We start from the raw sequence: 24,428 nt of genomic DNA on the forward strand, positions 1-24,428 counted from the left end.
AATTTTATTGAAGAATATTCTCCATCTGATTTGTGATCACTAACACACACGAATGTTATATCATCATTGATCCATGAAAATCATTCAATAATTTCTATGAATGAATCAAGATAAATGTGATGTATTTATATACTTGATGTATTTGTGTGAATGAATCTTTCAGTGAACCAACATGAATAACTCTTGAAATCATCTTGAAGTGGTGGTGGTGGTGGTGGTTGTAGCAGAGTGTGTTTTTGTTTAGAAAGAATATTCTAATCCTATATAATTTATTGGCCATCTAACTTTTTCGTCTGGATCGTTTTTGTTCATAAGAATTTGTTATTGCCACTTTCTCATCATTTTTTTTGTACAAATTCTTTTCTCTTTTTTTGAATGGTTGGCTTCTGAATTTTCTTTTTTTTTTACTAAATTTTAATAATTTTTCAATTCAATTCGAAAACTTCTTCGGCCTGTCAATGTTTTTTTTTGTAGTTAAATTGATGATTTGTCTTTCGATGTGGAGAGTTCAAATTCATTAAAAATTGTCGTACGCGAAATGACGTTGACATATTTCTATCTCTTTTATTTATGTGTGTAAATGTGTGTGTGTGTCAATGTCCAACATTGATGTTATCAGTCTGATTTTGGTTGTGGGATTTGATGAATTTTGACAATTTTATCTCCAGTAACAATGTTGATAATCATAATAATTATTGACAATCGATGAAGATTTTATGATGATAATAATCTTCAACAACATGAAGAGAATGACGAGAATTCATTATTCACTCAAGAATTGAATTGAAAAAAAAATGACAAATGACATTATCATGGAACAAAAATCTTTGAAAAACTATTCGTATATATGCCATTAGTTGTAGTTTACGCCATATTACTCATTTCAAATGGATAAAAAATATGATCTTTGTCATATTTGGTTGAACCTTGGCCTTACCATTATTATATCTTTACAGTGATTTAGAGGGCCAAGTTATAACCATCGGTCTTAGTCATTTGGCCAGAGAGCAATCGAAGTCTGAGAGGATTACACCTGTCATCACTGTTTTTAAATAGATGATGATAACGACCTTTCACAATGAATTGTATGCATCTGGATGATTGGTCGAGTCGTATCAGGTTTCCACGCTACAACAACAACAAAAAAAACCATAAATATAGGGACAATGTCTTTTGTTTGTTATTGTTGTTAAGTTCATTATTTGTTCATCGAGAACATAAATTATCATTTCAACACATCTAACATTCGCTCATTTTCTTTTCAATTGAATTCAAAGTGATTTTTTCGGACCTAAATCTACATTGTTAGAAAAAAATTCACTTGGGACCGATGACTCTCGAAACGTGAATCCTTAGATATTATAATGGAGATAAAAATGAGGATTTTATCATTATAATCATTATTATGTTTCAAGCAAAAGCCAGAAACGAAATGAAAAATTTTGTTTGGCTCCGATTCACATATAATGATCGGATATGGAGAAAATTTGAAATTCATTCATTCTACAATGGAGAATAAATTCATGATGTCTTTTTATATATACATACTATGTTGAAGCTGATCCAAAATAAACAAACAAACAAACAAACACAAGTAAAAAAAATAATTATTATTTAGTGATACTAGGAAAAGTGAAATGTTTTTGGTCAGTCAATCATTTTATCTTGATCTTATTTCCCAAATGATCAACATACACAAACAAAGAGAGAGAGAGAGAGACAAATTTGAAGATAAATTTTGTCGACATTTCAAATGTATCATTATGGCACGTTAGGGTGTTGTTGCTGTTATCACCGATTTACATTCAACACAGGATAGAATGGATAGATAGATAGATGAAGAAGATGACTTGTCACTTGTCAACTTGCCCATTTTATCTTTTGCTTATAAAATGGCTACCTTTTTTTTATTTCACGCATCCATCGTTTATTGACGATGAAAATGATAGCCTAGGTGTATATACAGGTAGGTGTTTGTTTGTTTTTTTTTATTTCAAATCGTAAATGGCTGTGTGATAATGATCGCCATCATCATTATTCTCATTCGAATATTTTTTTTTTTTTTTTTTTTTGAGTCTCAAGTCAGCCACAACAAAAAACCAAGCCTATTATTATTACTATATATGTGGTTTCTTACGGTCAACTAAAAAGATGACATTTTCAATTTGATCTATATCAATTACAAAACAATTCACAAATTTTTTTTTCAAAAGTTAAAACACTAAATCAACAACAACAAAAAAAATTTTTAAAAAATCGAGGTTGAGGTCCTGATCCTAAACATCCGAGAAATTTGAATCTTGTGAGACTGAAAACAACAACAATAAAATGTATATATATGAGGAAAAAAAGACACTCGTAAATCTCATCATCTCAAAAATTGAGAGAAAAAACCGCAAAATCCAAATAAAACAAACAAAATGACTAAAATTTGTTCAAAAAAGATTTTTACGTTGTCCACTATCAACAAAGAAATCTATCGTAGAAAAAATGCCATAATAGCATTCTTATTGAGTTATTTATTACCAGTTTTTTTTCGAATGATAATTGTAGCCATAATGTCTCGGTTTTTTGGGCTCGAATTCCAATGATCGTCATCATTCGAATCGAGATTTACGTTGACATAAACTCACACAAACATACAAACACACACACATACACACCCAATCAGAAAAAAACAAGAATCAAATGATTGAAAATTTATTAACTAGTATATACGAGCGCGAGCAATGAGCTTAAAATGAAAATCCAATTTGTTCTTCGTATCTGATCATTTTGGATTAGAAAATTAATCACCTGAAATTCGCAAAAAAAATATTTAAACAGTGAAAAAGATTAACCAGGGTATTTTTTCATAATCAAAATGATGATGATGATGATGATGATCAAAATAGATTTGGCACACCACCATCAGACCAATTGATGGGTGATATTAAGGATAGAATTGCAAGTTGTAGAAACATATGCATAAACACACACACACACAGCAGGACACTCCAGACGACGACAATGAAGATAAGAATCTGCCGAAAAAAAAGCCAACTAAAAAAATATAAGTGTATGTATGTGTTTGTGGAGACAGATATTCTCAGATATCATCCTCGTCATCATTTTTTTTGAGTATATTATGTCAATCAGCTGACAAATCATAATACGGCAAATAAAAAATTTAAAAAAAACTTCAACTCAACTCATTTTGCAAATATGTAACGACTCGATGATGATGATAGAGAAAGGATGGGGTAAACAAGCCACTAGAGAAAAAAAATCTTGTATGTGACAGTTTTTACGAGCGGATGTTATGTTTTTATTATTTTTATTATTATAATTATAATCATCACTATTAGTAGTAGGTGGAATGCATTTTAACGATTGGCCATCCATATCCAATTATTGTCAACATTGAGTGGAATGTTATAAATTTTCGACACTAATTCGACAATATCCACAATGTCAATGTGATGACAATCAACAATGAAGACGAAAATGGAAAACAATGTAGAAGACAATGAAAATTGTAATCAAGGAATATTGAATGAATGAAAAACAAACACATTTACTTACAATATTAATGGAAAAAAAACCAAATGACATTTCGTAAAATCTGAAATGCAAAGAAATCAGATTACAATAGAAGTGAAGATGAGAAAAAAAATCCGTAAATTTACTGTATCCAATATTGCAGAATTGTCGATCGAAAATTCAGTATAATAAAATTTTGTTTCGAAGATCGAAAAATATAGCCTCAAAAATAAAAGTGCTAATATTAAACAATGTACCAATGAATGAAAATAAAGATGAAGAAAAGTGAGAATCCAGTGAAGCAAAAAGCATCGACGATGATGATGGCGATAGCTTGGATGACATAAATGTAACGTAATCTAATTAGAATCAGTCAGCTCGATTCATCCTTTCAAATGTATGCAACATACATAGTGAGTGTGTGTCCATCGATCAGGCTTGATTTTTTAGTCGGGGATTCGCTGTCTTTTTTTTGAGAGATCTTTTTTTTCCTAGTGTGTCTAACGTGTGTGTGTGTGTGTATGTTTATGTTTATGTATGCTTGTGTATGAGCTCGGTTCTCCAGTGACCGAAAACAGAATAAAATTGATTACGAATGGATTTAAAATTAGATTATAATGCGAAAAAAACGAATGGAATGAAATGAAAGCAACAAAATGGATGAGCTAGAACAAACAAAAAGAATGAAAAAAAATCAGTCGAGTACGACGACAAAAACGATGAGTTACTACGTAGAATAAAGTTGGCCAACACAAATACACGCAAAAATGATTCTATGCTTGGAACAATAGATTTGGAGCGCGACAACCATAGTAGATGATTGCTTCAAGTGGATTTTGCTACTGGTGTTTGGCCAAACAACAATAAATAGTACCTACTATTCAAAAGCTAAATGGCATATTTTAATATCGTTAATGTATTTTCCATTTTCCAAATTGTGAAATGAAGAATGAAACACACACAAACAAAGATCGAATGAGTACAATCGAAAAAGCCATTATAATCAGACCGATTCCTGTATATAAAATACATGTTGGATCCTAGAATATATTGATATGAACAAGCGATAATGTTCATTCACTATAGTTACAGTTATATTCTCCCTCTCAACAACGATTAAGGATGTGATAATTGAATTGTAAATTGATGTAAGTTATGTGTTAACATTCAACAAATTTTTTTTATATATATTGAATCAAGTGATATGATTATTTAAGTTTATCTAATGGATGATGATATGAGCTGTTGAAAGTTTAAAATACTGAATATGTATTGAATATATACAAATATAAATCATGAAAAATTCATTCAGCTTCATTTTCCATAGACCACAAATAGATGCCATGTGTTTAGAATTTTGCAAAAAATACTAGTGATTCAGATTTTCATTCCCAAGCAAATCTGAATCTCAGTCTGTGACAGACAACAACAACAACAACAAAAAGTCAGCTTAATATAATTGACCTTTGATCCGTATTTCTGAGAACAACAAAAACATCGTTAAAAAGAAGGGAAATCCAAGCAATTACTTTATTTTTATTTATTTAACTACACGACATAGACAAAGATATGCTATAACGTGATTTACGTCCATCGTTTCTATTAAGATATTATCTTTTTTTTTCTCAGACATTTTTAAATTCAGATCGATTACGAGTTCGCAAATCATCATAACTGATGCTACCTCTATTATCGCCAATATCTGTTGGAAAATCTAATGATGGTTGACCCGAACCAAATGGATCATGTATATATGAATCTTTATTTTGATTGAACGATGACGAATGATGATCATCGAATTCTCGAATACCAGTGTGACTTCCACTATCATCAACATATGGTTTACCAAATGATGGTGATGCTGATGATGGATGGGAAGAATCAAATCCTTGTGGCACGTTTTCATAATATCCTAATCAATTAAACAAAAAAAAAATAAAAAAATTTTTTAATGCAAACCATTATAAATACCTTCAAAAAACAAGCCTTTCCGTTTTCGAATTGATTGTACGAAGGGTGAATTTGAATTTGATTTGATCAATTTATCTTCACAGACCGATCGATAGCTCAGTTTACCAGCAAAAAAACCGAAAAAAGCTGCTCCAAGATAATGATAAAATCGAGGCTGTATTTGTCTTGTACGTGCAGTGTAGATAAGAGCTGTACAGAGAGCAGCCGTGATCGGAAAAGCTTGATATAGATTCAAGGATTCAAAAAAAAAAATAAGAAAAAAAATTAAAGGCGTAATTGAAAAAAAATTCCAACAAATATTATCGTTTGATATAAAACAGAGATCAACATTTCGTATCCATAAATCCAGTCAATACATTGGATAAACAATTTTGATGTTGTTGTCTCAATTCATTAATGTTATAATCAGTGTTTACAAAACTTTAACAAAACACATAAAATAAAAAATGAACCGAAGAAAAGTACCTTTCAAATGTGATTAGTGTCAACAGAATTAGAATCTGATGATACCATCTGACTTCATCATCAATGATTATTATGAACAATGAATAGAAAGAAGAAAAAAAATTATCTATCAACCTTATCTATCAAATGTCTTAGCATCATCTTTTAAATATGACATGAAAATGGCTATATAATAAATTTCAAACTAAATGTGATATGAAGGTTCACCTCATGTAACAAAAAAAACAAGGTATAAGACGAATGATAAAATAATGTTTTTATGCTCCAACCATTTTTTTTTTTTTGGAAAATTTTTTCTCCTCTCAACTTGACATTCCATATACGATTCCGTGTATAATTAACATTGTGTCATATCGAATCATGAACTGAATGTGATGTGCGTGTGTTTGCCACCATCACATCGTCACCATATAGCAAATAAAAAAAACGGACAAAATGACCATTGCAAACTATAAACATCATCGCTTACGAGATGTTAGATTAGAAAAAAAAGAGAAAAGAATGCCATTTTCTATAACATCAACGATTTACCATTCACAAATCAAGCGTGTTTGTAGGTTTGTTTAGTCATAAATTTTCCCTTTGAATATATGAATGAATGAATGAATCGAATTCTAATCGTGTGTATACACAAGTTCATTCTTAAAAACGAAAAAATCAGATCGAGTGATTTACTTCTTGGCCGCCTAGATTACCGAAATGTGACCATCAAATTTTTTTCACTAAAATCAAAAATAAACGAAAAAGCAACTTACATCGATAAATAAGACTTTCACGGCCACATTCGCGAAGAATTCGTATATCTTCAGGCGATATGGCAGGTATTCCTTGTCTTTCGAGAAAATCATTATAATTTTTCGCAACTATTTGATTATTTTTAGGACTAAATGGTCTTTGTTGAATGAATTGTTGTTGATGTTGTTGATCAGATACATTCGGTTGCGTTCCAGGATTTCGATACATCGAAGGTGTTCCATATGGATCATGAATTAGATCAGGATGATCATCACGAGTTTGATAAGAATGGTCACGATTTCCATGCGGATAACTCATGTTGCTTGGCAGATTATTTGAATCGAAATGAACTCATTACTTGCATTCTTATATTTTGCAAAAATTTTCAAACAGCTGTTGTCCTAATTATTAGTAGTTCCATCTGTTGATAGCGAATATAAAGAATTAAAAAAAGAAGAAAGTTCCAGAGAAAATCGTCCAATGGAATATTTTTCATGAATTCTACGATTGTTATTGATTTTTCAATATTGTTACACATGTGGGTTTTTTAGTAGACGATATCATTTTTCAAAAAAGAATAAAGGAAAAATGATATTGTCAAAATTATTAACGACACCATTACAATGTCATAGATTATCTTATTCATTCTCGTCACGACAAATTTTGGATGGTTGAACATTTTCACAAGTATCGTCATCAATGTTTATCATGGCAATTCGGTTGTCAAAGGCAAAAATTTATCAAATATCCTTTGAAAAGTGGCTCGAATTTATTCGTTATCAAACGAGATTTTAAACCACCCAATTCCTTTGTTAAACATAAAGAAGGATATCTTGGACAAGCATTGGACAAATTTTTGATTACCTTCGCTATTGGTTTTTTTCTCACGTTTTTCATCGATTTTCGATTTATATGGTATGAAGTGGTGCCTAGTCCTATTCGAACTCTATTCGAAACAATATGGTCACTAATGAGAAAATGGGCAAAAAATAATTTGCCGAAAAGAGCGGAAGGATTGGCCAAAGCTGATTGTAAATCCACATATGAATCGAGAACATCCGAAAGTGATGATCATGTTGGAGCCGATCACAGTATACTAGATTCGAATATCATTCATAATCTAATGGCCGTATTTAATTTCAATGCCGATGAAAGTCGTGCTGATGGTTTTCGTAATAAACGTATTATTGAATATGAAAATCGTATTCGTCATTATTCAAACCCGGATAAAATATTTAGATATTTCGCTACCGTAAAAATTGTTTACAATTCAAAAGAATCGGAAATTTTCATGACACCAGATGATTTTCTTCGTGCATTGACGCCCGGTATTCGACAACCTGAAGGTTTGGGCCTTGATCAATACAAAGTGATCGACATGACCAAAGTAAAGTATTCTTAAATAGCATTTAAAACTATAGTTAACGAATTCATCCATTTGAATTTATTTAAAAAAAACTAATCATTGTTGTTATTGTTGTCTTTTCCATTTTTCTGTCTTCATGTTGCTTGCGTTCCTTCTAAAAATATATATCAATAAACATATTCAAAACACATCAATTTTACTTTTGAAATCGTCCATATCAAATAGTCCAACGGCGATGATTTTCAATCGCTTTTCAATCATCAGTTATTATTATCCTCCTGTATCTCAGTGAGAATCTATTAATTTAAATTTATCTTTACTTTTACAATGTTATTTTATTTTTTGATTGGATCACGCAAATTTTTGACTAATTGATCGAAATTTAAAAATTCTTCTATCTTGTAAAATCAAAAAGGGAAAACAAGACTATAAAAATATCAGATTGAAACCGGAAAGCATATTCTATAGGCTAAGCAAATTTGGATTGATCAATTTTCCGGATTTTCTATTCCTTTTAACTGTTATATCAGGTATGATGATTGTTATGATTATTTTTTTTTTGTTGAAAAATTTATTGATTAAGCTTTTTTCTCTTGTGAATGAATTAGTTTCTCCACGTAATTTTGAGATTGCATTTCGTATGTTCGACCTAAATGGCGATGGTGAAGTTGAATATGAAGAATTTGCCAAAGTTCAAAATGCAATACTTGCACAGACAAGTGTGGGTAAAAAAATGGGCAAATGTATACGTTATAAAGGTAATATATTATCTTTGGATGGAAATAAAAATAAATAAATCCAATAATAAAACTTTTTTTTGTCAATTTCGTTAACAATAAATTGAAATTGAAATCGAACAAACAATTAGGAATCAGTTCAGCTATATCGAAATATTTTTTCGGCAACAATCTCGAACAACGATTGACAATCAATCGTTTCCTACATTTTCAGGAGACAGTACAGAAAGAGTTGCTTACACTTGAGGTAAGTGTATATAACAAAATTTGGTTCATATATTTTCCAATCAATTGTATTAAAAAATTTTTTTTTCTTCATTTATTAAAGTTTGAACGAAAAAATCCTGATCCTAAAACCGGTAATATAGCAGAAGTAGATTTTGCTGATCTATTGGTAGCATATGCATTGTTTGCCGAAAAGAAACGATTACGAATGAATAAACGTGTGATAAACAAGTTTGTTTCTGGCCATAATAACAGCATGACCGCTGGTATATCATTGGATGATTATTTGAATTTTTTCCGTTTCCTACAACACATTAACGATGTGGATATTGCATTGGCCATCTATCATATTGCCGGTGCATCCATTGATCAAGCAACATTAAAACATGTAGCGAAAACAGTTGCCCATGTCAATCTTTCTGATCATTTGATCGATGTTGTCTTTACCATTTTCGATGATGACGGTTAGCTTTTGATAGTTTTATTGTTATATTTGATCATTAATCTTTGTAACCTTTTTGTATTGTTTTTTTTTCATTTTTTAAATTGAATTCGAACAGAGGATGGCCAGCTTAGCCACAAGGAATTCATTGCAATCATGAAAGAACGATTACGTCGCGGTCTTTCGAAACCGAAGGATACAGGATTCATACAGATAATGCATACAGTTTGGAAATCATTGACTTCTTTTGAATGAGTATTGAGGAAAACAGCCATTGTTTGAATTTGATTGTTCATTTGTAATATAACTTTAGTTTCAATTGTAGAAACAAAAATCTAATATCTAATCGGAAAATTGAACCTGAACCTTAAGGTAACTAGGATATAGAAATTTTCTACTCATTAAAATACAATAAAATGACAAAATTTTTTAGTTTTCATTACTAATGCTGACCAACCGATATTCACACCAATACCAATTATGAAGAACATAATACCCGAAAATAATTTTTTGCTGTTTTCGTTATTTTTTAAAAGACCAATTATAGAAAAATAGGTGAAAAATTTCCGCCTGATAAAGCATTGAACATACTGACGAATGGAGAAAAAAATCCCATCTTTTTTCGTTCGAATTTTACCCGACTAATGATTATACTTTTCATTCTACAATGACTAATTTCATTAGTGATCCAGACACTACCATCATATATAGGCTATAGCCTTGATGACGACCAATAACCGACTGACGTACCTGGTGATTTTTTGAATCTTTGTGTTGTTGGTAGCCATCTTTAGCACCAATAAGTTAATTAGTCTACAAAAAGTTTAACAATACAATGGCTATTTACCCAGTTTTTTTTCATTGTTGGTCGTTGAAACAATAAATGAACCAACCAACCAACTAACCAACCAACCATCCCATTACATACAAGGTGAACGAGTTAAAGAGAGAGAGAGAAAGAGAGATTATAATCGACCAACAACTGAGCAATACGTTGACACATGATTCATTTTATTTCGAAACAAAAGATCAAGATCTTGATGATGATAATCATTGTAAAATTGAACCAGTTGTCTTCTCTTTCGATTTGAATGTCTCATAGAAAATAACATTATATTATTGGGTTACTAATATTAGAACTTTGGTTTTGGAAAAATTACAAAAGAAAATGATGAAGAGAACAAAGCATAAAGGTTTATCTTTATTATTTATATATTGTATACATTATCTTCACCGTTTTCTCACCGATCGTGAATCTACCTGAATGATCAGTTGTGATCTTTTCGTATTTGTGCTGCCATTCGAGATTTTGATTTAGTTCAATCGAGTTCAATTTTTCAAAATCTAAATTCATTCTTGAAATGTAAGACAATCCATATTAAATTCAATATATATAGTAAACGAATTACGATAATGATGATTGGTAACATTGTTATTGTTACCATTGAAAATGATCATGCCACAATTGACAAAAAAATCATTTATGATCAAAAACATCTTTTATAATGAATCGAAAATTCTCATTATGATAAATTGGGCCAAAATTACGACATTTACGATTTTATTTATTTTTTTAATTGTTTTATTTGTTGAGAATTTTCTTACCGCCATTGTGGTTGAAGCACAACAACAACAACAACATGAACATTCGATCATATCATCATCAGCAATCATTAATGGTAGTTCAGAATTTTCACCAACAAACGAAACATCGGTACCAACTGTTTCGAATGCAAAAAACTCATCAACAATATTATCGCCATCAAGACGAGTCAATAATTTTTCTACAAAAATCGGCACTCTATTGAAAATTCTACAGATTGTCAATCATGTTGCATCTATTACATCGACGGCTAGAGGATCGTTGATTCAAAATCATCCGAATGAGAATCTAAATGATTCACAAAGTGAAACACGTACAATGTCAACATGGTTTGGTTTTGCTAAAAAAACACCTTCAACGAGTCGACGATCAAATCAACATCAGCATAATCGTAATCAACATTTGTTCAATGATCCGGCTATCAACATGCCAAATGGCGCGACAGATGAAATGTACAAACCAACATTCATACCAATATCACAGCCATCATTACCACCACCTAATCATCCAATATTTCCACCATTCGATCCAGCAAATCCATTGCTATTATTACCACCATTATCAGATACAAGCGCCATTGATTATTGGTTGAAATTATTGGAAGATCCTAAATTCGAAGAACAAATTATGCCCATCATATGGAATGGCCGTAATGATCATCATCATCATCACAATCGAAAACCATTTGATTATGATAATAAATTTGTTTCAAATTCTCATCCTAACAATGGTCCATGGATTGGTAAAAAAATTCGAAAAAAAGTAAAAATAAATTCGCGCAAAAGTGAACAATTAAGATCGAATCTATCTAACAAGAAAATGTATAATCGAGGAGAAAACGAAGAAGAAGATGATGATTTGGAACATTATGAATATGGTCCAAATGGTGATGCTGATAAATGGTCACTTCAGAATGATATTGAAAACGGTTCCGATTTCGACAACATGATGATGTTGACTCCCAATTTTCGGCCACATGATGGCCAAAGAATTAAAAAGCCCAGACCTCATGCAAACGATGGTTTTCATCAAGTTCAACAGCAGCAACAACAATATGATACAACACCACGTTGTGATAAATTCACCGAAGATATTTGTATCGATGATTTTGAATATCCAGAACATGCAATATTGGACGAGATTTATAAACGAAAAGATATTTTTCAACTTATGTATGCTGAAGTGAATGGGGATGTACCTTTGGTAGATGGTATTCCAAAAGATATGGATGAAAATTTTTCACAAGATTATTACTATAGTAATAATGATCCTGAAGATCCGGATGATGATTATCATGATGATTTCAATGGACCATCGACGGATGGCCATCATCATTCAACTACGAATAAATCAACATCATTTGATTTTGGTGAATCAAATAGTAATAATCATCATAATAATAATAACAAAAATTCCATTGAACAAGGGTTTGTTTGTCGTTCTGAAGTACTTTATGCTAAACCAAAATTAGCTAAAAATTTAAAACGAAAATGGCGTGTCATTGTTAATGCCGGTGATTTTACACAAACAATACGGCTAGAAAAATGTAATAAAGCTAATAGTGAATGTCGATATATAGCGGATCATAAGTATGCATCAAGATGTGCACAGATTCATTCCATTCATAGATTATTGGTTTTTGAAAAGGGAAAAGGTTTGCTTCTGAGAACATTTATAATTATCATTATAATCTAATCTATTTTTTCATATCATTTAGGTTTTTTCATCGATTCATTCCGATTACCAACAGCATGTACATGCCATGTTTATTCGGTTAAACAAACTAATCCAAATCCAAGTGAAAGTACAATGAATAATAATTTAAGGACGAAAATTAACACCAGTAATTCAATGGAACCGAATAAATCATTATGGTCAATGCTATCGAACATTGATAATAATCCTCAACAATCATACAATGATGACAATAATGAAAATAACAATCATTATGAAAATAATGGTGCACAATCATCAAAATTATATTTTCATAGCCATGCTAATCAAAATCAGATGACAAAACAAATGCAACAACAATTACAAAAAGCCCTGAATATATTGAATAATAATGAACTTTTCAAATTATTACCACAATTAACATCAATCGATTCACAATCAAAGAATAATAACTGGATTCACAACAATAATAATGGTAATGTTATATTACAAAAATTACTTGAAAATTTGGCTACAACATCATCCACCACTGGAACGGTACCGTCGAATTTTTTGCTCACCACGACAAGCACTATGCCCAGTAATAATAACGATAACCATATGAGTGATAATAAAAATCATATAAATCGTTTTACAATCATACCGGAATATCAATTTAATCTTTCCGATATGACAGAAGGAAATAAGGTAACGAATGATTTGTTAACAAATTCTGAGAATAATTTTGGTATGACAAATCCAAACAAACGTACAAACCATCTATCAACATCGTTCGGATCCATATCTGGACAATCAGCACTAGCCCAAGCACCAGTAGTACAAGTGATACATATGCCCGTATCAACTAATGGCATGACATCATTAGATCAACTTGATATACCGGCAACTGTTAATCGGTTAACACAATGGCCATATCCATTCGATCGAAATGATGATCAACATACAAGCACTCCATTATCATCTACACAATCCCAATCATCATTGTCAAAGTATTTGGCATCAGCTAGCAATAGCCATTTGTTACGACAACAGCAAAAACCCAAATTCAATAATGACACACTGGCATCCAATATGACAACAACGGCGCTTATCCAAATAAATAATCAGACAATTTCCGGCTCTACTTCAATCATAAATGACAAGAATATTACCAAGGCCATTTCCAATGATGATTCCCATTATAGTAGTCATAATGTTGAAAATGACGAAGACGATCATGATGATAATAACAGTAGCAATGATGACAACACGAAAATTAACTTTTCCTATCATCCGATTCTCGATTATATTGTCAATTAGATTTTTTTGATGGACAGCGAAAAGAAAAAAAAATTCAAATCATGTTGATCTCAACAAAAATGGATTTGATATTACGTTCTCTATCATCATTATCATCATCATCAGTGTTTGGTTTTTAGTGTATATATAATATTTGATTTGATTTGTTTTTTCATTTTTTCTTAACACTATATATAATGCGATGCAAATGAAATTTTTAATTTTTCTCTTTATAACGTTTATCTTAACTTGATTTCGTTTCGTTTCGTTTGTTTTCTTTTTCATTCAATTATTATAGCATCTTTTCATGATTTGTTGTAATATCACTAATATGTGGTTAAATTAAAAATAAGGAGGATAAACTTTTAACTACCATCACGGAAGTAATCGATATTTTTAGGAAATATTTTGACATATATCACGTGTTAGATTCGAGAAAAGACCCGGATCAACAAAAAAAAAATAATAAAAATAATGGACATTAAAATGATTTTAAATTATTTACATGTATATATTGATTTGTTCAAATTAGACAAATAATTCATTGAAAATATTGTTCCTTGTATTTTGTTTAGTTTTTTTTCAGTTTTTTGCTGAATCGAATTATGACAAACAAAAAAAAAGTGGATAAAAATGGCCAAGTCTACCTGTGTGTGTGTATGCGATGACTGCAATCATCATATGCAATTTTTTTTTTAATGAAACACAAAATCTGAGACATTTTTTTTGTCTCTTTTGACTCATCATTGCATGCTCTATTTCTCACTAATTTTCATCTTTTTTTTTCGTTGAAATTTTAATCTCACTTTACAACGAGGCCGTAGAAGATCACCGAATAAGATAAAAATTTTCACAGTTCGGGTCTTTTCAATTTATATACAAGAAGAAGAAGAAGACATGAAGATGATTTCTATGAACAGACAAATTTTTTTCGCTGAATATAAAATGTGCGATTAAATTATCATCATCATCACCACCATCATCTTGTGAATCATATGGGAATAAACCTCTCTTTTTTTACATTTCTCGATTGATTCAATTAGATTTGTAACATATAGCAGACACTTTTTTTTTGTTTAAATGGTCAATCACCATTACATTTTATTTAGTTTTCTCAGTATTCTCGAAACAGACATACAAACATTACATTTCATCAATTGTCTAATAGTTGTTTGAACTGATTGAACAAACTAGTGCTTAACCTGTGTGTGTGTGTAAATCATGTAAAATGTGGAAAATCAACAACAAAAACATTACCATCATTTTGATCTGTGTATCTTTGTGGTTGGCTGAATTAACCGAAAGTATTGATCATGATCAGATAGTTGGACAGCAAAAAAATCAATATCGACAAATATCCAATAAAGCAAAAAACCGTTATCGTAAATTATCTAAATATCCTGATCGTAAAAAACATTATCCACATCAATATATGATACATATCCGTTGGGGTAAACCTGGACAAAATACCGATTTGATTAGGAAAGGTGATGAAAATTCTCGATATCGGAAATATGCACATGAAGAAGAAGAACATTGGCATGATAAAAAATGGATTAATATTGGCCAATTACCATTGTCAATGGTCAATGATATTGACAGTGGTAACAATAAAAAATACATGGATGATGATGATGATGATGATCGATCAATTTATCATGTAGCCGAACGAAAATTTAACGCATTACCAGTATTTGCAAGACCATTAAACGATGCAGATAGTTTACGAGAAATTGAAAAACATTTCGCCATACCATCATCAAGTTTTCCAGTAAATAAGAATTTTGCCAAATGGACAATAGCTCCGATTAAATTCAAAAAGACAAAACAATAAAAAAAATAAATAGTACTTGAACATTGACGATGATAGATGGCATGACAGGTATCGACTTTTTTTTGTCATTTCTTTTTTGAATTTTTTGTTGTTTTCGCTTTCGAAGATTATAGCTAATAATATATAGTTGAATTACAATGAAAACAAAAAATCTTTATTAAAATGTATTATTATTATTTGATTCAAATATGAATAAAATTAATCGAATTGAAAAAAAACAAATCTCATACAATGAATTCATTTATAGTCGTGATGACGATCAATTATCGTAAAAATTTATTTTCTTTATTATGAACTATATAACATCCACAAACAAGTCTATCATTAAATAATGGGCCATGAATGATAGGAAAAACAAAAAGACCAGCCAACCGACCGTTCAAATAAAAAAAAATTGGATGGTCACATTCTCCGATGGTCAATTGTTCAGTTCAGTTAAATTAAGTTCGTTGTTGATAATGAAGTTTATGACTATGAAAGATTGTGAACATTGTTCAATTTTGTCAAAATCATTTTGCCTGTTTTGTATCGTAATCAAATCGGACTTGCCCGAATGTTGGACCTACCACTGACCGATCAACCGACTATTCTCAGTACAAGCCAACTCTGTATAAAATTACAGAAAAATGAGAATTGATTTGATTTTCTATTCGATTTGATAATCATCATTATCATGTGAATGTGTGTTTGGATTCTTTTTGTGGCAGAAAGGAAAAAAGCAAAGAGAGGAGAGAGGAGAGAGAGAGAGAGAGAGAAAGAGAGAGAGAGAGAGAGAGAGAGAGAGAGAGAGAGAGAGAGAGAGAGAGAGAGAGAGAGAGAGAGAGGAAAAAATCAAAATCTATAAACTTTAAACACAGAAATTGATCGATGTGTAATGTGAAAATGTAAATGGAAATTTTTTTTTTTTGCTGACGTTCGTTTTACGATTCGTACTAATTAAGCATCATTTCGGTCAATCAATGAATGAATTTACACTATTCATTCGAATCTATGCCAAAAAAAAAAGATTTGGACTTATTTGTGCGTGAAAATAATTCGATTTGTTCTGTAGAGAATTTCGAGTCCTCTTAATAATAATACGTTATTATTATTATTGAGCTGAGTGACCAGAATTTTCATTCAATCCATACAGCTTAATCGAGATATAAAACCGATTGGACTTTTTTTCACATGGTAATGGTGATTCAATCATTACTATTAGTTAATTTTTGTTGCCAATAAAATTTTACATACATTCTATACCGGAACATGAACATAGTTATAAACAGATAATCATTCAAAAGAAAACTGCATATGACAAATACAGCAAATATATATGGATTTTATTTATTTTCTTGTTTCTTTTTTTTTATTCTATTGGATCATCTTTCTTCTGTGATTCCATTTTGTTCTCGCATACAGCAACAACAGTTCAATAATGCCTCACAAAAAAAAAGATGAACAATAGGGATGAAAATATACAAAATACTCGATGATAATAACCGAATTGTGAATCATTGTCCCATGATGATGATGATGATGATAATAATAATAATGATGATGATTTTTGTTGTCATTGTAAGAATCATTCATGTGTAGCAATGCGTTCATAAAAGACGAAAATCTTTCGTTTTTTAAAGAAAAAAAAAACCGGCCAACAATAAGATGGACTAACATTGTAGAATCGTATAACGAAATTCAAAACAAACGGCAACGATGATGGTCATGTCCATATTGGTCATGATGCTCATTGATTTTGAGTATTCACTTGAGTAATTTCAATTCTTGTTTTTTCGTATTTCAACATTTCAGATTTTTTTTTTTGCTTCACTTTTTTCTAATGTTCTTTTATATATATTTTTTTTTGTTCATCTCCTTTTTATTGATTCATTAAAATTTGACAAATGTTTTTGGGATTCAGAGAATTTTTTTTTCTTTACTTCTACTGTTGTATGTGTGTGTAGCAATTAGGATTAGGCGGATGGATACTTTGGAAAAAATGATGTTTTCAACAAAAAAAAAAATCATCTTCGATTCTGTATAAATCGTCTTGTTGTTCAATTCCAGTTCGTTTCATTGTTCAGTCCGACCTCGAATGACAGCAAAAGTCCGATAAGATTAATTTTTTATTTAAAACGATGATGAATTCTTGAAATAAACTTCGGTCGAATAGGTTCAAAAATGAACCAGTGAAAATTGAAATGTGATGATGCATCAGCTTATAGCAGGATGAGAAAATAATCAATTTCGATTTTTGAAAAGTGACCATAAAATGATAATAAATAGTCATTGGGATAAAGTTTTTTTGACAACTTAGCCTTTTACTATGAAGAGAATCTATAATTAAATTTTTTTTTTCAAAAAAATACAAGACCGAATTCCTGACATCACTCATTACTATTGTTGGATTGGCCCGATGGGTGGATAGATGTTGTCATCAAATAAAAAAAAAATAATTTTTTTTGTATTTACCATTTTAAGACATTGTACATATTTTCTTCTGTTTCTTCGGAAATTTTTATGTAATTTTTTTTTTTTGCTGTTCAAAATTTACCATTTTAAGACAATCGTGATCAAAATCAATGTTTTGTTATAACGATGTATCGATTGTCTGAATCGATAGATTCGTCACTTTTTTCTGGTTATTTTTTTTTGTTTGATATCCGTTTGTTATGTATTCTATCAAAATTGAAGATTCAAATATGATGAATGAATGTAGAATTCATTGAAATAATGGAAAGAATTTCATGTTCTGTTCAATGTCATTCACGCGTTTATTGACCCACGATCAACATTCGTTTCATATATGATAACACATAACACATGACATGATTGACATCAAATCCAAATGGCTTGATCAAACACATTGTACATATTTTCTTCTGTTTCTTCGGAAATTTTTATGTAATTTTTTTTGCTGTTCAAAATTATGGTCTCGTTGAAAGCTTGGCATGTTCCGTTTTATTATTATTGTAAGTCTTGTCAAGATGTTCATTTAATAGTTCACAATGGATGTTAGAATGGATGCTATTATGGTTGATTTTCATCTGGTTTATGAGCATATTATCCATTTACTATGATCATAATATGGTTTGTTGTTCGACGAGAGGTTAATAAATCAAAATTTAGCTCAAAGCTTTATTGACAAATTCCGTCGTCTTATTTTGCAACATTTTTTTTCAGGATTTTAGTTTTGGATTTTTTGTCATGGTGTATATGCTGGATATGTGGATATTCTGGCAAAGCTTGACATTTTATTTTTTTTTCGACAAATATGATACCTGAACTTGCTATTTGTCTCATTATATCATCATCTCATTATAATTGCATGCAATTCACAATATATTTGAGGCTAACAAAAATTGTTGTGTATTAAAGCGACTTTGATTAAATTTTGTTCCTTATATGGAACGCAGAAAAAGAAATGGATAAGATGTTTGAGATTCCAGAAACAAAATAATTTTCATTTCAAATTAAAATGTTGATGAAATAAGTGAATAAATTAATGCCAAAACTAATGCCATAAGAGCCATGGCTTGCAGGTAAATGAAATCAAATTACTTATGTCGTTTCAAATGGAACAAAAATGAAACCGTTTTTATATTTCTTTTCATTCTATAGTAACAAAGATAAAAAAAATGTAAGAAATTCTAAATATTCGTTTCGTTTATTCAGAATGAAATTTTCATTCATTTAATCCAGCCACACGAAAATATAGAAGCAAATCAAAAAAAAAGCCGGCAATAAAAGACCTGTTTTCGTAACAAATAAGTAATTGATTTTCTAGTCCACTACTACATTATGCAATTCATCAACATTAGTAAAACAGAAAAAAAAATCTAATTGAATCAATTTACTTTATAAATGGACTGAATTCAATGGTAATTTTTTTTGTAAATACATAATTTGACATAATAATCAAAAAGAAAAGGAAAAATTTTCTTAATAGAATATTTCTTCAGTTTAACTTCATTGACTATACTTGAATACACATTTGATATGAATTATGAGAAACAAAAAAAAAACGATGATAATGTGACAGACATAATCATCTCTAACAATAACATTGTTATAATGGGTCTTGATTCGATTAGAGTGATCATCATTTGTTTCCGCCATTATGATTATATGTGATTATCATTATTGTTTGCAGGGTTATCAATCTATGTGAAATTTCTTTTTCTTTCAACTATTAGAATCTTGAGAATATGTTAAATGGTTGATTTGAATGGCAACAAAAAAAAATGAAATGAAATTCAAAACGAGCATCATCAAATTCAAATATAAGATTGGTGTAAACGGAAATTGTCCATATTTTTCAATGACAGAATGTATAACTTTTTTTTATATTGTCGCTCAATATTTTCAGAATTGTCATTCGATGAAGAAAGAAAGAAAGCAAAAAGCTCCAATGATCGAAACTAAGTTTGTTCATACATAATATTTTTATTATAAACGAGAAATTAATTTTCTTCACACTAATCATCAAGTCTTCATTTCGGTAGATGAAATAAAAATCAGAAAAACTTTCGTTTCAAACGACATCGTTTTTATACGAACAAACGATTATGGTCATTATTCATCTTTTGAATTTTCAATAATGTCGTATATAATTGAAATCAGGAAATTGAGAAATGGAATAATAAAGGAAAAAAAACTTGGCTAATTGTTTAATTATGATATAGCATGGATGGATGATGGAGAATAAAAGTTTTTTTTTTTGACAAGTGAATGATGATAAATGAAATTACGATTAGATTACCCGAAAAAAAAACTTTGCACATCGATCCAAAACAAATTTGAATCAAAACATAAGTTTCGATATATTCTAATTTGAAATCGACCATCATATCATAATCATGAAATAAATATTTGATTTTTTTTTCTCAATTCTATAAAAAAGACTTCAGCTAGCGAACCAATCTATAAAGAGAACAAGATTGAAATTCGGAAACAAAAATAGTGAAATGGAAATTTTTATGACCAGTATTCACACACACAAATATACAGAATAAGAATCATGTCGAATTTCAAATGAAAATGATTCATTGAAAATATTTCATTGTCATTTAGGGAATCAAGAAATCATATAATAAAAAATTTCTTTCGTTATATTCATCATTCATTCGTGGTCAAAATCATTTCAAAAAAAAAAAAAAATAAAATTCATGTATGTCACATAAAAAAATAGTCGACTACAGACCAAAATAAAGCTTGAAATGTTATGAATTTTAATGCCTTGACTATACACCAACTATTACATAATCATGTTGATATCGGCTAGTTCGTGTCGTCGTTTGGTAGTTAAAAAGATGACGATGATGACGAAAACAACTGGAGATTTACTGGATGAAGACACGAAGAATAGCAAAAAAAAAAAATTTCCTAGTTCATTGATGTGACAAATTTATTACACGCGCTATATACATAACAATATAGAAAGTGGGGACAAATCCCGATCCATGATGATGATCCAGAATTTTATATGAAAACATGATAATATCATGTAAATTGTATGTAAAGCTCTTTACTTGTCATCGAATAAGGGATTTTTGTTTTGTTTTGTCTCGAAAAAATTTAAAATATTTTATTTTAAAAAATACTTTTCAACATACAAAAATACAAACCTTTATATTTTCATCATTAAACAAGAAATACAAATCACAATTATTATATGTCATAATATACTGTACATTCTTATTCATTTTATATTAAGCTGTTGCTTAATTCCTGTGTGTCAAAAAAAAGGAATCAAGTAATTCTAAGTATTTTAAATGCGCATGTCCAAATTTATTTTGTGTGTGCACACACATGTGTGTGTGTACTTTTCTCAAATTCATTGTGCGTTGTTTGATGATTCGATCTTGTTCATTCATCGTTTAACCACCAACCAAAACAGAATCCAGATCGCGTGAAACGTAATTCTTGAATACTGCTAATTTTTTTTTTGTTTGTGCGCGCCAAAAACAAAACAAAACAAAACAAAAAAAAATATCAACAGCCTGTTTCTTCTCATCGACCTGTGTGTGTTCCATATAATTGTGAAAAAATTATCGCTCATTTCCTAATAACATTCATTCCTTGTTTTCAATATTTCCCATCTGTCCATTACACTTGAATGCATTTCACTACTTGCTCTTTAATTAAATTAACCGGAAGAAAAGGGTCCGTATTCAATTTGTTGTTTAAATCAAATGTTAATTGAATCTATTGTTTTGTTTCCCATTTCGCCAACTATTGTAGATGATTTATACCGGCGAGCAACGACGAGTCGATCCGGACACTCTCGGGAATTGAATTCGGTTAAACTTTACCGTTTTGATGATATAAAATTTTTTTTCTTTCACCAATTAGTAATTATCGATTTTTTTTCATCAGTATTTGTTTGGCTGAACCGTTTCGTCCATGTCATTTGTTTTTTTTCCGTGTATTTTTGTTCCAAATGATTGGTCAAGTGAACAATATTTATATTTTTTCCCTTTGTGTACACTATAGATAAACTTGGTCAATTTACCAGGATGAATTTCAATCTAATTTTCTGACATTTCAGCCACAACAACAATAACAACAGTCTTCAAATCCGATTTTTTCAAATACAAATTATCCGTAACGGTCATCATCGTTAACATGATGTTCATATCGGATTGCATTCCATCAATGACCAAAAGGATTGAATCAATACAATCCTTTGTGTTTGGCATCGTTCCATTGTTGATTGTTCACTCATTTCTGTTGGGTACAGTATTTTTTTTCGTTTTTTTTACTATTAATTAACAATATCTAGATTGATTAGCATATGATTTTACTTAAAATTCTGTTTATTGATCTTGATTGATGTTCATGTTGAATTTTTCATGTTTTAATTTTCAATTTTTTTTATATACAGCTGTCTATTCGATAATCATCATCATTATTATAAAGCATTTCATTTGATTTTTTTTGTTCATCATTAATTTTGTATATTTTTGAACGTCATGAGATCATATTTCATATTTTTTTAACGTTTTTTGTTCATTTGTTTTTTTACACAATTAATTAACAGAATGAAAGGACATATACATGCGAGCTTTTTTTTGTTTTTTGTTGGATCGTTAAACAGCGATTATAATGATACGATGTTCTCACCATCATGATAATCATCGCCCATTATTCTGAAAATTCAAGTTACACACACGTGTTTTTTTTTACCTTGCCCTTTTTAAAAAAGCTGTCAAATGCGTGTTTTGTGTTTGTGTGTTCATAAATCATCCATGATGACGATACTAAAATCTTAAATGTATACAGTATACTAGTAGAGAATTATTCGTTGTTCTAGTTTATTTCATTTCTCATTCTTGTTCTATGCAATCTTAATTAAGCTCATTGAATATAAAAGAAGAAACATAAATAAACACAAGAAAAAAAAACTTTACATTGGATTCCATTAAAATTTTTTTTTTGTTGTTCGGTCGTCATTATCATCATCGTCGTCGTATGAAAATGACATCATTTTCTTTGTTTCTAAATTAACATGTTGACTGTCAGCATTTAAAATGAAAAACCAAAAACAAATAAGAGAAAATTTTCTCATTTGAATACTAGAGACTTTGATACTTTCAATTTTATCCATTTATTCAGTATAGTAGCCATTCAACTTACAGATTTTCTTGGTCTTTGATGAGATAAAAATGACAAATAGAATCTTCTGTAGTTATATAATAATAATATACGGAACAATTTAATCCATTAATCAATAATGTGTACTTGTTTTTGTGTTTTTGTTCAGGAAACTATTTCCTATTCATTATATTTTGAGTATTCATTTAATCATCGTACTCCAATACACACACACTGGGTATTTGAAATCGACTAATACCTTGATAAGATCTTAGAATTCATGTTGTTGTTATTGTTGTTTGTCATGGCTTATAACTATAACTTTATTCAATTGTTGTGAATGAAAAAAACATAGGCTGAAATACATACAAACAAAAACTACAACAACAAGAAAAGAAAGCGAATTATTATTATTACTTAATTCTGTAAAAAATAAAAACCTTAACATCAACCGTGTGTATGTGTATACAAAGGGCACACTGATTTGTTTATATAAAAGATATAAAAAAATTCTATAACCAACCAAATAAACGACCAATAAACCGGCTATAAAAAAAATATACAAGAATAAAAAAAAAGAGGAAAAAATTGATCCCATTTATTCTTTATCGTAAGCCAAACAACAAGAGAAAAACTTTTCATGTTTTTTTTAGCTGTTGATGATGATATATCATAATTTATGATATGCAATAAACAACACACACACATACACACACATTGGATAAATTGCCGGTGAGGTATGGATCGTTTTTTGTTCTCTGTTTATTTGTTTGTAACGGTTGATACGGTTATGATCCTTATGGAATATATTTTAGATTTCACTTGCCATTGTCTAATCATAGTTTTTCTCGATGACTTGTATACATGCCGAATAAAAAAAAAGAAGAATCTTTAGTTATATTATTCTTGTGAATGATCATGATGATGATGATGATGATGTCGATGATTGTTATGTTGTCGATAGATATATTGGCTGTCGTTCATTTGAATTGTGCCTAAAA

General features: G+C 29.9%; 5 protein-coding genes across 6 annotated transcripts in view; 4 read left to right on the forward strand and 1 right to left on the reverse strand.

Moving 5' to 3' along the window:
* Positions 1-5,038: 5,038 nt before the first annotated feature.
* Positions 5,039-7,112, reverse strand: asrij (OCIA domain-containing protein asrij). The gene is made up of 3 exons (XM_047064381.2): positions 6,714-7,112; positions 5,494-5,712; positions 5,039-5,434 (listed from the first exon to the last, which is right to left on the reverse strand). Exons 1-3 carry the CDS (start codon positions 7,009-7,011, stop codon positions 5,148-5,150), a joined length of 804 nt encoding a protein of 267 aa, XP_046920337.2. The 5' UTR covers positions 7,012-7,112; the 3' UTR covers positions 5,039-5,147.
* An 88-nt stretch (positions 7,113-7,200) lies between these two features.
* Positions 7,201-9,901, forward strand: LOC124500301 (calcium uptake protein 1 homolog, mitochondrial). 2 transcript variants are annotated; one of them, XM_047064362.2, is made up of 7 exons: positions 7,201-8,080; positions 8,285-8,347; positions 8,475-8,589; positions 8,668-8,817; positions 8,928-9,043; positions 9,125-9,485; positions 9,582-9,901. In XM_047064362.2, exons 1-7 carry the CDS (start codon positions 7,361-7,363, stop codon positions 9,716-9,718), a joined length of 1,662 nt encoding a protein of 553 aa, XP_046920318.2. In that variant the 5' UTR covers positions 7,201-7,360; the 3' UTR covers positions 9,719-9,901. The 2 variants fall into 2 exon arrangements, with proteins under 2 accessions (XP_046920318.2, XP_046920326.2); XM_047064370.2 differs by lacking the exon at positions 8,285-8,347 and having other exon boundaries at positions 7,217-8,080.
* Positions 9,714-14,518, forward strand: LOC124500290 (uncharacterized). Its single transcript, XM_075728375.1, has 3 exons — positions 9,714-9,835; positions 9,897-12,720; positions 12,784-14,518. Exons 2-3 carry the CDS (start codon positions 10,914-10,916, stop codon positions 14,037-14,039), a joined length of 3,063 nt encoding a protein of 1,020 aa, XP_075584490.1. The 5' UTR covers positions 9,714-9,835; positions 9,897-10,913; the 3' UTR covers positions 14,040-14,518.
* Positions 14,519-15,104: 586 nt separating this feature from the next.
* LOC124491618 (uncharacterized) lies at positions 15,105-16,074 on the forward strand. The gene has a single exon (XM_047054298.2). It carries the CDS (start codon positions 15,247-15,249, stop codon positions 15,850-15,852), a length of 606 nt encoding a protein of 201 aa, XP_046910254.1. The 5' UTR covers positions 15,105-15,246; the 3' UTR covers positions 15,853-16,074.
* A 5,627-nt stretch (positions 16,075-21,701) lies between these two features.
* Positions 21,702-24,428, forward strand: part of LOC124494415 (uncharacterized) — a 34,858-nt gene continuing 32,131 nt past the window's right edge. The window contains exons 1-2 of the mRNA XM_047057585.2: positions 21,702-21,996; positions 22,075-22,567. Of these exons, the coding sequence (XP_046913541.1) occupies positions 22,459-22,567 (109 nt within the window). The 5' untranslated portion in view covers positions 21,702-21,996; positions 22,075-22,458. The remainder of the gene's footprint in view (positions 21,997-22,074; positions 22,568-24,428) is intronic.

This window comes from Dermatophagoides farinae, chromosome 2 (assembly GCF_024713945.1).
Source record: "Dermatophagoides farinae isolate YC_2012a chromosome 2, ASM2471394v1, whole genome shotgun sequence".
Lineage (NCBI taxonomy): Eukaryota > Metazoa > Arthropoda > Arachnida > Sarcoptiformes > Pyroglyphidae > Dermatophagoides > Dermatophagoides farinae.

Excerpts from the sequence above, each read along its gene's own strand:
- asrij (XM_047064381.2), bottom strand. The coding sequence starts at position 7,011 with ATGAGTTATCCGCATGGAAATCGTGACCATTCTTATCAAACTCGTGAT. Across the intron at positions 5,713-6,713 it reads TGAAAGTCTTATTTATCGAT|CTTTTCCGATCACGGCTGCT; the intron begins GTAAGTTGCTTT and ends ATCTATATCAAG. Across the intron at positions 5,435-5,493 it reads GAAAGGCTTGTTTTTTGAAG|GATATTATGAAAACGTGCCA; the intron begins GTATTTATAATG and ends TTAATTGATTAG.
- LOC124500301 (XM_047064362.2), top strand. The coding sequence starts at position 7,361 with ATGGTTGAACATTTTCACAAGTATCGTCATCAATGTTTATCATGGCAA. Across the intron at positions 8,590-8,667 it reads CCTTTTAACTGTTATATCAG|TTTCTCCACGTAATTTTGAG; the intron begins GTATGATGATTG and ends TGAATGAATTAG. Across the intron at positions 8,818-8,927 it reads CAAATGTATACGTTATAAAG|GAATCAGTTCAGCTATATCG; the intron begins GTAATATATTAT and ends ACAAACAATTAG.
- LOC124491618 (XM_047054298.2), top strand. The coding sequence starts at position 15,247 with ATGTGGAAAATCAACAACAAAAACATTACCATCATTTTGATCTGTGTA.
- LOC124500290 (XM_075728375.1), top strand. The coding sequence starts at position 10,914 with ATGATCATGCCACAATTGACAAAAAAATCATTTATGATCAAAAACATC. Across the intron at positions 12,721-12,783 it reads GGTTTTTGAAAAGGGAAAAG|GTTTTTTCATCGATTCATTC; the intron begins GTTTGCTTCTGA and ends CATATCATTTAG.